General features: G+C 44.8%; 1 protein-coding gene across 1 annotated transcript in view; it reads right to left on the reverse strand.

Moving 5' to 3' along the window:
• The window catches only part of SMG6 (SMG6 nonsense mediated mRNA decay factor), a 444,365-nt gene that overhangs the window by 397,873 nt on the left and 33,218 nt on the right, over positions 1-13,274 (reverse strand). The window contains exon 7 of the mRNA XM_068270085.1: positions 11,401-11,511. Coding sequence (XP_068126186.1) covers positions 11,401-11,511 — 111 coding nt within the window. The remainder of the gene's footprint in view (positions 1-11,400; positions 11,512-13,274) is intronic.

A 13,274-nucleotide genomic window follows, 5' to 3' on the forward strand; every position in this document is an offset into this window, starting at 1 on the left:
AAAGACTGTGTTCCCATGGAGGCCACCAAAAGGGACTTATTTCCCAGATATATTCCCTTCTTCAAACTGATTCAGGATCCTCAATACCTTCTCACCTTTATATGAAGAAATGGGAAGAGTCTCTCTCTGTCACCATTGACCCTGAGGAATGGGCAGACATCTGGGAAAATGCCAAACACACCTCCATGTGTACACAGATTAAAGAAAATATTTATAAAATTATATTTCGATGGTACCTAACCCCAGAAACTTTATCCAAAATTTATCCCGGTTCCTCGGACCTATGCTGGAGAGGTTGCTCCCACACAGGCTCACTGGAACACATTTTTTGGTTCTGCCCAATCATAGTTCCCCTATGGAAAGACCTCCAACGCCTCATCCAGACCACTACTGGCGTCACAATACCATTTGACCCAGTAATTATGCTACTAGGCAAACCAGTCCCTGAAATGGACAAATATACCTCACGCTTAACAACTCACATCTTGACGGCCTGTAGACTGTCCATAGCTTCAGCTTGGAAAACTATGGCTCCCCCCACCATAACCGACATCAAAACTAAAATAAATTGGACCAAGAATATGGAACAGATGACTGCTTCCCTAAGAGACACAGAATCTAAGTTCCACAAAACCTGGGACCCATGGTCTCGCTCTAACCCAGATCTCATGCCCCCATGATGGACCCTCCTCCTACATCAACCCATAGTTCCTACACACTCCTTTACCTCCTCAAAGCTATAATCACTCGATTCAAGCCCTATCACATTCCTCTGTACAATTGACTTTTAGGCCCATGAGCGCTGCGCCTGATCCTTCCCCACTACCCTCCACCCTCTCAACCCGTGCCTCTAGCTAAACGTTAACCTGTTAATGTTCAATGCTTTCCTCTTGTTCTTTTTAAATATGATATACTAGTATGCTGTTCCACAGTGATCATATTAGGCAGCTCTCACCTGGTCATTTTCCTCCGATTACTTCCGCAGAGACTACTACACTCTCCTGAATATCTCTCTCACCCACCCTTAACCCTAAGAGTCAACTGCCCCTCTCCACCCTACCACTCTTCTTCAAATGTGATACTCCACTTAGGACTCAAATGTCAGAGTCCAATGACCTGGACTGAAGATACTGTAACCTACGTACTCCTTATATTCTTATATGTATCTCACCTTCTTGAAAATACTAGATCACACTCCTTTGTATAATCTGCCTATTTGTAATACCCTTTTTATATCTTTAATAAAAATTAGTGTTACGAAAGAATAATAATTAGTATAAATCCCACCCCTCCACAATCTCCCTCAGTTTAATGAAGAGAAACAACTAGTCCACCAACCACTACCATACCATTAATAGATATAATAGGGTCGGGAACTTAGGCGGCCGTCCTGGAGGACTCGCCGGAACACTGCTACCAGGTAAGCAGCCGGCACTTCCTCCCTACGTCCTCCAGGACGGCCCTCCTGAGATTTAGCGAGAAATTTACCTCTAGGGTGGGATAACGGCTTGAAGAACCTTGCGGCCAAAGGCCTGATCCTGGCTTGAAAGAAGCTCCACTCTTGCTTGACAAAGGTCGAGTGGCTGGACCAGGTCGCGGCCCGACATATCTGCTCCAGAAAAGCTCCTGATCTCTCCGCCCAAGACGTTGATAAGGATCTTGTTGAGTGTGCCGTAATGTGGTCAGGTACCTTTAACTGAGCCTCTGAGTATGCTAGGGATATTAGCTGCTTAATCCATCTAGACACTGTTATTCTGGAAACCTGGCTTCCCCTCTTAGAACCACCAAATGATACAAAAAGGCTAGTGGAAGTTCTCCACTCTCTGGTTCTATCCAGATAAATCAAACCTGCCCTTCTAACATCCAAAGAGCTCAACCTCCTCTCCTTGTCATTCTGTGGATTAGCCACAAAGGATGGTAGTACAATATCCTGAGTCCTATGAAAGGACGTAGATACCTTGGGTAAGTATGACGGATCTAGCTTAAAAGATAATCCTGTCAGTATGGACCACCATGTACGGATCTTTAATAGACAATGCCTGAATATCACCGACTCTACGAGCCGAAGTGATGGCCACCAAAAAAAAACAACCTTAAGTGTAAGGAACTTTAACGGGACCGAATCCAAGGGTTCAAACCTGTCTGAGGTTAAAAAATCCAATACTAATGACAAATCCCATGGAGGAACCAGTTTCTGAGGGATCGGTTGAGAACGCTCTACTGACTTCAGAAAATTTTTTAACATAAACATCGGCTGATAGCCGCCTAGAAAGAAAAACCGAAAGGGCCGACACCTGGGCCCTTAGGGTACTAACGGATAAGCCTAACTGCACCCCGTGCTGTAAAAATTCCAAACTGAGACAATGTTATCTGACCTGGAAACATCCCTCTGTTTCCAAGCGGAGAAGGTGTACCAAACTTTGTTGTACTTTCTCCTAGTCGCTGGCTTCCTACAGGCCAGTAATGTTTTAACCACATCACTGGAAAACCCCCGATGCCTCAAAATCTGCTCCTCAGGATCCATGCGGTCAGATGTAAGACCTCTGGGCTCGGATGGACCTGGCCCTTCTGTAACAGCAGGTCCGGTCTGCATGGTAGATGCCAAGGGCCCCTGATTACAAGGGACTGAAGGAGAGGATACCAAGCTCTCCTCGGCCACCAAGGCGCGATCAGTAAGACCTCCGCATGTTCTGTCAGGATCTTCCTGAGAACCCTTGGAATCAACTTGAACGGTGGAAAAGCGTAAAGCAGTCCCTCTGGCCACGGAATCGACAGGCCATCTATTCTGTTTATTGAAACAGGAGGATCCAGGGTACAAAAATCTCTGACTTTTGCGTTCTCTGGATTGGCAAACAGGTCGAGAACCGGAGATCCCCAACTTTCTGTGATCTCCTGAAAAACATCGGGATTGAGCTCCCATTCTGACTCCTGTACCACGCCCCTGCTCAGAGAGTCTGCCTGTTTGTTGTGGATCCCTCGAACATGGACCGCTGATATCGACTCCAGGTTGGCTTCTGACCATGACATGATCTGTTCTGTCAGGGCCTGCAGGTCCGGAACACGAGTGCCCCCCTGCTTCCTGACATAACAGACCGACACAAAGTTGTCCGAGAACACGAGGACTTCCGAGCCGGAGATTACCGGATGCAAGGCCTGTAATCCCAGAAGGATCGCCCTGAGTTCTCTGTAATTGGATGATTTGTGAGACATTTGTTCGTCCCATCGCCCCTGAGCCTGGTGACCCAAACAGTGGGCACCCCAACCCCAGGCGCTCGCGTCCGTATACCTTTAATGGGATCTCCTGGTTCCATCTGCGACCCTGGTTTAGATTGATCAAATTATCCCACCAGAGAAGTGACTGTATAACCTGGTCGGGTAACATCACTCTCCTTCTAAAGACCGATGATCTCTGTCCCAATTCGCTAGGACCCAAGTCTGTAGGCCCCGAGAGTGGGCCTGGGCCCATTCTACTGCTGGAATGGCAGACGACATTAGACCCAGGATTGATACTAACCTTCGAAGAGGAACCTGAGAATCCAATCTGATTCCCTGAATCTCTGACCTCAGCTTGTCTATCTTCTGCTTGGGTAGAAAGACACGTCTGACCGTCGTGTCCCAACTTAGCCCCCAAAAAATTAAGCTCTGAACCGGGTGTAACTGAGACTTTTCCATGCTCACTATCCAACCCAGACTGTTCAAGAGCTGGAGTGAAAAATTTAGCTCCCTCTGCAAGGCTTCTCGGGTCCCTGCCATAAAAAGGAAGTCGTCCAAGTAAGGCAGGACCCTTATATTGTGGAGATGTAAAAAGGACATCACCTCTGCCACAATCTTCGTAAAGATTCTTGGGGCCGACGAAATTCCGAACGGGAGAGCCTGATATTGAAAATGGCATATCGACTCCCCCGTCCGGACTGCAAATCTCAGATATTTCTGAAATAGCGGGTGTATCGGGACGTGGAGGTAAGCATCCTCCAGATCCACTGATGCCAGAAAATCCCCTGGAGATATGAGGTTGCGAACTGAGGCAATGCTCTCCATTCTGAACCTCTCACTACAATGTAGGGATTCAAGGGTTTCAAATTCAATATCATTTGAAACTTCCCTGACTTCTTCTGGATTAAAAATACCCGCGAATAGAACCCCTTCCCCTGTTCCTGAGTTGGAACCGGTCGAATCACGTTCTTCTGCAGAAGAGAGGAAACCGAGTCCATAAGGGCCTCTGCCTTGATCTGATCCCTGGGGATAGAAGTGACTATCACCCGGGAGGAAGGAGGAGATACAAATTCTATCTTGTAACCCAGTTGGATCAGAGATAGAATAAAGTCGTTTCTTATTTTGTCTTTGCCCTCTATTCGGCTGGTCCTGCCTAAGAAAGGGCTTCCTGCTCTGAAAGGGCCGCTTCCCGCTCTTATTCTTATCCGGGAATTTCCTGGCTCTATTGGAAGATCCTTCCAAAACCGAGTCCAAATCTCGTCCGAACAAGAGATCCCCCTGAAACGCCATTCCACATAGCTTCTGCTTGGAGGTAACATCTCCCTGCCACGTATTTAACCAAACGGCCCTTCGTGCCGAGTTAATTAAGGCCGCTGTCTTGGCGGCAGCTCTGAGGGATTCAGTTGCTGCGTCCGCCAGGAAGGCAATAGATTTGATGATAACCGGAAGGCTCTCTAGAATTCTAGCATGTGGAGTGCCCTCCTCCAGACGTTCCTGGAGCCCACGAACCCACTTATCCAAGTTCTGGGCTACACAAACCGAGGAAATGGCCGGTTTAAAAGAGAAGGACGTTGAATCCCACGCTCTTTTAAGCAGAGCCTCTGCCTTCCTGACCATCGGGTCCTTCAAGGTCCCCATATCTTCAAAGGATAAATCAGTATCCTTGGAGCACTGAGAAAGAGGAGCATCTAATCGAGGACACTTGAACAATGATTCATGTTCCTCCATATTAAAGGGAAAACGCCGTTTAAAGGATCTAGGGATAAAAAGCCTTCCCTCCGGATCCTTCCACTGAGCGGAAATAATACTCCTGACAGCTCTATGGACAGGAAAAACCCGATCTCCGCGATCCTCTAGTCCCCTATAAATATCATCTTGTGGAGTAGAGGATGGCCTAGGTTGCTCAATTTGATCCGAATCATAAACTGCTTTCAGCAGCTCAGACGTGTCCTCAGCATTGAACAAATACCTAGGAACTGTAGCCTCTGATGTATTACCTGAAGCGTCAGACTCAGCCAGCTCTCCCTCATCTGATGCCTCAGAACGTCCGAAAACGGTGAGGGATTCTCAATACCAACGTTCTGGGGAACCTCCGTATCCACCTTCTGAGTACTAGGGAGTACAGGCAAGGATACACTCTGATCGATAGGGACAGAACCAGTCTGCGGAACCTGTAATAGGGAAGTTATTACAACAGGCTGGGCAGTAGATGATGCTGGTAAGGCTGCCGGAACCTGTGGAAGAGGGACCATCTGGACTGGACAAGGAGGTAAAGCTGCTCTAAATGCAGAACATGTAGTAGCTAATTCCTGTTTCATTGATTTCATTAAATCTAACAATGCTACAGTAGTGCTCTCGGGTCTCGGAGAATGAGACTTTGATTTATTGTAACAATCAGCACATAAAGATTTAGAAGTTCCCTCAGGTAGCCTGCCCCCACATTTAGTACACTTATTAGATTTTCCTGAGCTCTTGACTGGCTTCTGTAACAAAACATAAACAAATCCAGGGAATGTTTTAGCTAGTAACAGACAGCACACTGTAGCATAATAAAACAGGAATGCAAGGAACCTTACCGGCTGCTGACCTGACTCCTCAGTGCCAGCCGGAGGCGTCTGCTTCGTCTCTGGAGAGGGCTCTGTTGGCTGCTGCATGGCCCCTGCAGAGTGTTGTTGCACTCAGTGCAAACTTGCTGGCGTGCTGGGTGATCTGGCGTCCCTGCTTGCGGCTGCGGAGTGTGCTGTGCGGAGATAGAGCTGTAACGCGTCTGCGCCATGCGGCGTGCCTCCGCGTCACTTCCGCCTCCAACTTCCGGAAACTTCAATGCGGAAGTGGAGACGGCGTCACCCAGCCGCCATGCCGTCCAGGAGAGCAGTGGGATGGGAGAAATCCTACAACCTCCCCCACCCCCAAGTGGAGAAAAGGTCTGGCTGCCTCAAAACCCACCAGACGGGTCGCGCCCAGCGCTGACTCGTACCGCTCTCCAACGACATCCTTTCAATCTTTCTTGCCTGGCCATCTTTAGACAAGGTAGGTGCCATCAGGCTCCCCTACCACCAGGACTCCGTAGGTGCTTCCGTGGTGAGTGTAGGAAACATACAAAAAACTGAGGGAGATTGTGGAGGGGTGGGATTTATACTAATTATTATTCTAATTCTTGTCAGGTGTTTCCGATTTGGGAGGGGAGACTACACAATCTCAGGAGGGCCGTCCTGGAGGACGTAGGGAGGAAAGACTGCACTGCAGGAGGGGAGACCACAGTCATACTTTTATATAGAGAGGGCATGCTCTACTATAGAACTGTCCCTGTCCTCTCTCAGTGGAGTTGTTCCAGCACTGTACCTAATTCAAATTTGCCACCTTCAGAAGCCCCCTGTCCACAAGTGCTTCAGAAGACAGGCAGTTCCGTAATGTGAGAATGCACACTTACGCATGTGCAGTACAAAGCCGTTTGTCTTTGGAAGTACTCAGGGACAGGAGAGCTTCCAGAGGTGGCAAATTTGAATGAGGTACAGTGCTGGAACAGTTCCACCAAGAGAGGACATGGTAGGTTCTATAGGATCCAAAGCCATCCCTCTACATAAGTGAGTATATCACTTTTTTTTAAGATACCAGAGGTGAATATAAATCGTGTTTTTTTTCACTTACCTGGGGCTTCTTCCAGCCCCCATAGGTTTGTTGGTCCCTCGCTGTCGTCCTGCTGCTCTTCACTGATCCACTGTTTGTCCCGATACAGAATCCAGGCGGCTAGGTTGGTTTCCTCTTTATGGCTTGCAGTCATTGCACTATGACTGTGGTAGGATTAGAGTGTGATCTCCTCTGAGGACAGTCAGTGACATGACTATGTAGTCTGTAAAATGCTGCAGAAGATGCAAGGGCTATATAAATACTAAAAAAATAATAATGCCCAGTGCTTAATCCCACCCACATCTGTACTTAAAAGTGTGCTTCTGACTCCGCCCATAACTCCACCCCCTGTCCGTCCAAAATTTGAGGTGTCCTGCTTTTTTGAGCCTTTTGTCCTTCAAAAATTAGAAATTAGGTTGGCAACCCTGGCACAGTGAGTGCCTGCAGCCCGCTCCTCCTAGTGCCGCCCGCCCGCCGCCATGGTCACACAGCCTGGTGCTGCCAGAGGAGACAGACGGAGGAGGAGGACAGACAGGCTGACTGAGCCAGGCCCAGCAGTATGTGAGTGCTGTGCCGCCGATATCCTCCTCCAGAGGCAGAGTCACTGCCTATATCCTCCTCCTCCACCCAGACCCAGAGACTCAGGTGAGTGAATTGCTGTGCTGCCTGCCAGTAAGATTGCATTTGTGGGGAAAACCTGCTGCCAATAAGATTGCATTTATGGGGAAATCTACTTCTGCCAATAAGATTGCATTTGTGGGGAAATCTGCTTCCATTAAGATTGCATTTGTGGGTAAATTTGCTGCCAATTCTCATTGCATTTGTGGAGAAATCTGTTGCCAATAAGATTGCATTTGTGGGGAAATCGACTTCTGCCAATAAGATTGCATTTTGTGATCGGCCGGCCACATGCATGCGTAAAGAGGTGGAAGGTGTGGGTGTGATTAAGCAGGACATGGGTGTGGTTATGTGGTTGGGCACGATTTAACCACTCCCATAGGCACCAGAGAAAATCTTGCACCCAGGTGCCAGGCACCCCAGGCTCACCCCTGGATGTAGTTTTACTATTTGGCCACAAGATGGCCACCTTGAGTTTATTTTTTTCTCCTTGTGCTTCTCGCTAAGCAGAAGCACAAGGGGGATGCGGAAATTTTTACATGCAGAAAGACTGAAGCCTCTAGTAAGAGCGCTTCAGTTTTTCTGCTGGGGACGCGGATCGGTGATCGGGAACCATGTTCCCGTTCACTGATCCCAGGGCTACCGGGGGACGGCATGGGGGCACGCCCGCGACCGTGCGTGGGAGCGCACCACCGCAGCAAAACAGCCAGCCGGAAGTGAGATTCACGTCCGGGCGGCAGAAATGGTTAATAGCAGTGGCATTTGTTATATAAAAATTGGTAAGGGTGAAACATGAAAAATATACATCTCCCCCAATATTATCACTGAGATGGCCTACATACAGTACTTTAAAAAAAAAAGTTATTGTTGTATCAATAGCAACACAGCTGAAATGCCAAAACTGTTAGGAACATGGACTGGTTAAGCAAGTACAATCTAAATCATTAGCAAAGACATTACTGAATCTAAATGCTAAGGCTCGGTTCACATTGGTCCGTATGCAGAACAGAAATGGAACACTGTCCATTCTGCATCCACCTTGTGCAAAATACCCAACCGTTCCGCATCCGTAGCGCCGCTCAAGTCAGCCCGTACGCATCACTGCTCACCTGTCTGACCGCCACCGCTCAGTCCTTTAAGCAGCCCAGACGCCTGCAGAAGCTTGGCTCTCCATAGACTACAACAGGCCAAGTCTCCCTAGCAACCGAGAGTTTTTATTGATTCAATATGAACCAATGAGAATTCTCCCTGTTGCTGAGGATCCCAATTGGTCTGCTGTAGCTCAATGGAGAATCCCTGGGCACCGGGCTGTTCAGAAGGGACCAAGCGGCAACGATGTGTTGTGGGACACGTGGGTATGACACCACGGCGGTGGGTTGGATGCGAGCAAAATGAGCGACGCGATGCAGTGATTAGCCTAGTGAGAATGGACAGTGTCCGTTCTTATAGGCTTTCATTGGGCACATTTTCCTGTCCAGTCCAGGAAAAAGTACCAAGTCTGGACTCTACTTTCCGTGGCACACAGATTGTATATAGATCCATGTTTTTAACAAGTGAAAGTGGGTCCTATTTTTAACATAGAATCCGCTTCCTGCATTTTTGAGGCACTTTAACCACTTGAGGACCACAGTCTTTTCGCCCCTAAAGGACCAGAGCCTTTTTTTCCATTCAGACCACTGCAGCTTTCACGGTTTATTGCTCGGTCATACAACCTACCACCTAAATGAATTTTACCTCCTTTTCTTGTCACTAATACAGCTTTCTTTTAGTGCTATTTGATTGCTGCTGCGAGTTTTAGTTTTTATTATATTCATCAAAAAAGACATGAATTTTGTCAAAAAAATGACTAACTTTCTGTGCTGACATTTTTCAAAAAGTAAAATTTCCTATACATTTTAGCACGAAAGTTATTCTGCTACATGTCTTCGATAAAAAAAAAAAAAAACATTCAGTGTATATTTATTGGATTGGGTAAAAGGTATAGCGTTTACAAATTATGGTGCCAAAAGTACATTTTCCTATTTTCAAGCATCTCTGACTATTCTGAACCCCCTGTCATGTTTCATGAGGGGCTAAAATTCCAGGATAGTATAAATACCCCCCAAATGACCCCATTTTGGAAAGAAGACATCCCAAAGTATTCACTGAGAGGCATGGTGAGTTCATAGAAGATTTTATTTTTTGTCACAAGTTAGCGGAAAATGACACTTTGTGACAAAAAAAAAAAAAAGTTTCCATTTCTTCTAACTTGCGACAAAAAAAAAAAAAAATGAAATCTGCCACGGACTCACTATGCTCCTCTCTGAATACCTTGAAGTGTCTACTTTCCAAAATGGGGTCATTTGTGGGGTGTGTTCACTGTCCTGGCATTTTGGGGGGTGCCTAATTGTAAGCACCCCTGTAAAGCCTAAAGATGCTCATTGGACTTTGGGCCCCTTAGCGCAGTTATGCTGCAAAAAAGTGCCACACATGTGGTATTGCCGTACTCAGGAGAAGTAGTATAATGTGTTTTGGGGTGTATTTTTACACATACCCATGCTGGGTGGGAGAAATCTCTGTAAATGACAATTTTTTGATTTTTTTTTTTACATACAATTGTCTATTTACAGAGATATTTCTCCCACTTAGCATGGGTATGTGTAAAAATACACCCCAAAACACATTATACTACTTCTCCTGAGTACGGCGATACCACGTGTGGCACTTTTTTGCACCCTAACTGCTCTAAGGGGCCCAAAGTCCAATGAGTACCTTTAGGATTTCACAGGTCATTTTGCGACATTTGGTTTCAAGACTACTCCTCACGGTTTAGGGCCCCTAAAATGCCAGGGCAGTATAGGAACCCCACAAATGACCCCATTTTAGAAAGAAGACACCCCAAGGTATTCCATTAGGAGTATGGTGAGTTCATAGAAGATTTTTTTTTTTTTGTAACAAGTTAGCGGAAATTGATTTTAATTGTGTTTTTTCACAAAGTGTCATTTTCCACTAACTTGTGACAAAAAATAAAATCTTCTATGAACTCACCATACTCCTAACAGAATACCTTGGGGTGTCTTCTTTCTAAAATGGGGTCATTTGTGGGGTTCCTATACTGCCCTGGCATTTTAGGGGCCCTAAACCGTGAGGAGTAGTCTTGAAACCAAATGTCGCAATATGACCTGTGAAATCCTAAAGGTACTCATTGGACTTTGGGCCCCTTAGCGCAGTTAGGGTGCAAAAAAGTGCCACACGTGGTATCGCCGTACTCAGGAGAAGTAGTATAATGTGTTTTGGGGTGTATTTTTACACATACCCATGCTAAGTGGGAGAAATATCTCTGTAAATAGACAAATTGTATGTAAAAAAAAAAAAAAAAAATTGTCATTTACAGAGATTTCTCCCACCCAGCATGGGTATGTATAAAAATACACCCCAAAACACATTATGCTCATGCGCTTTTAGTCCTACAGGAGAAAAGCGCTTTACAAATATTTGTTGTTCTTAAAGTAAGTATGAGCTGACCCTTAGGGGCTACTTTTGCATTTGCACCATTCACAATCTATATGGTTTCATTCATTTTGAATATAAATTTTGACTTCTTAAAACAAAAAAGGTACTGGCAATAATTCAGCTTTAAGTGAGCAACTGTGGTTTCCCATAATGCATCACTCCAGAATATGCAAATCGTCTCTCATTCTTTTCTCTAAAGTATCTCATTCCTGACATATTACACTAGGCCTGGTAAGCCCTGCAACAATCTGTCTTTTATAAGGGCTTAGTGACATTTCTGGCTAAAAATCATGTTCTCAAAGCAATTCAGCAGAAAGAAAGAAAGAGAGAAGCTCTATACACAGCATTTCACATATCGCAGTTCAATCTTATAAATATCCATAAGCCAAGGTTACAGGTCATTCACCTTCTCAATATAGTATCTAGACACCAATAAAGGGAGCATCTTACCTTACGCTTGGTTTCCTCAAACAAGCTCATAAGACTTTCCTTGGCAGTCAGGATAGGGTTGCTGGCAGCCAGGCTGCGCATGTAGTAATAAACAGCATCCAGTTTCCTTCTCTGCAGCACAGGCAAACAGTTAAACTTCACTCAATGACTTATTAAACTATTCGGATCCAATCACAAGCAGTGCTAAACTATTCAGAGCATCTTCCCACATTACAACAGCACCATAAAAAAAAATAAACGTTCTCAAGATTCTCAAGAGGAGAGGTGCTCAGAGAGACTTTAAAAAATGTCAGAGTAGATCAACACCTATAGGTTAGGCTATAAAATATATTAGTTTGTGAAATGGTATTTTAAGACAAAAATGTATTTTAAATTGCAACCAAGTCAAAAACTAGACACAGCAAATTCTCACAGCTATCGATATTACCCAAGTAACTTAATAGCTGTGTGAAGCTGGCCCCCCTACAATCAGCACAAATAAAAATGCCATCATGCTTGGTTAGTGATACGTTTGTGCCCATGTGTACTGCAAAAATTAAGATTTGTGCGGCTTTCGTTTTGAAGATAATAGCACTTATTATTTCCAAAACAATAACATCACCCAGCCCCTGGACAACAACCTACAGACATGAAACTGGTATGGATGGGTAGTGCTGTGCATATTTGTGCTGCGAAAATCATCATTCGACCTTTTATAGTTTTTGAGATATTCAACATTTTATAAAGGTCAAAAGTTTCCTCAGCCCACCTACAACATCAAAGGCTGAGTGAACTTTTGACCTTTATAAAAACTTGAATATCTCAAAAACTATAAAAGATACAATGATGATTTTGCAGCACAAATGAGCACATGCACAGCACTACCCAGCCATACCAGTTTCATGTCCATCGGTTGTTGTACAGGGGCTGGGTCATGTTATTGATATGGAGAAAATACCTGCTATTATCTACAAAATGAAAGTAGCACAAATCTATTGTTTTGCGGCACAAACATAGCACTAACCAAACATGGTGGATTTTTTTTAATTCTACATACGCACATATGACTAAGCCCCCCTAATGGAGAGTTAAGTGACAAGTCTATGAACTCTGTACAGCATTGCGGAAGAGGTTAGTGCTATATAAATATTAAATAATAATAATAAATAATAATACTACATAACCTCACCTATTGCCTCCATGAATTAACAATTAAGTATGAAATTATCTTCATCAGACTTATGGTACCCCAAACTACACAGGATGGCTCATTTAGGTAGTGAGTAATGTAATTATGTAATAAGTTGTGTAATTATGTAATGAGTGTGAGTCACACATATAACTTCATACATATACGGCCTGGAGCTGTGACAACAAGCTGCTTAAGTGATGTATTGTGTCTTGCTTTTACAACAGTTTGTGATCATTATTTTCTTTTAGATCTCTTTGATCAATTAAAAGAAAAAAATTGATGAAAACCACATCTGAAAATTTGACTTTATCCTACATTTTTTGCCAAATGGCTTATTTTCCATGTCTTGCAATTTCAGTAAGCATTCCTTACATTTTAATTTTATTTATATAAGTACTGTAATTGTGTTTAAAAGAAACAGTCCAACTCTACCCAAAAATGTCTTCTACACAGGGGCGTAGGAATAGCCATAGCAGCTGCTATGGGGCCCTGGAGCAGAGGGGGTCCTGTGAGTACTTAATGGATTCACCATTAACTTCCTTGAGTTTCTCCACCCTGTGAGAGTCCTTTGTCTCAGTACCTGTGAGCTATGCGCAGTGTTAATTGCATGAGAATGTAAATTACCCAAGTAACTCATATCTATAGGGTCGGGGGCAGGTGGCATTGCTTTAGAGTGCCTACATCTAAGGGCCCCATTATATCT

The sequence above is a fragment of the Hyperolius riggenbachi genome, chromosome 2 (genome assembly GCF_040937935.1).
Source record: "Hyperolius riggenbachi isolate aHypRig1 chromosome 2, aHypRig1.pri, whole genome shotgun sequence".
In the NCBI taxonomy this organism is placed as follows: domain Eukaryota; kingdom Metazoa; phylum Chordata; class Amphibia; order Anura; family Hyperoliidae; genus Hyperolius; species Hyperolius riggenbachi.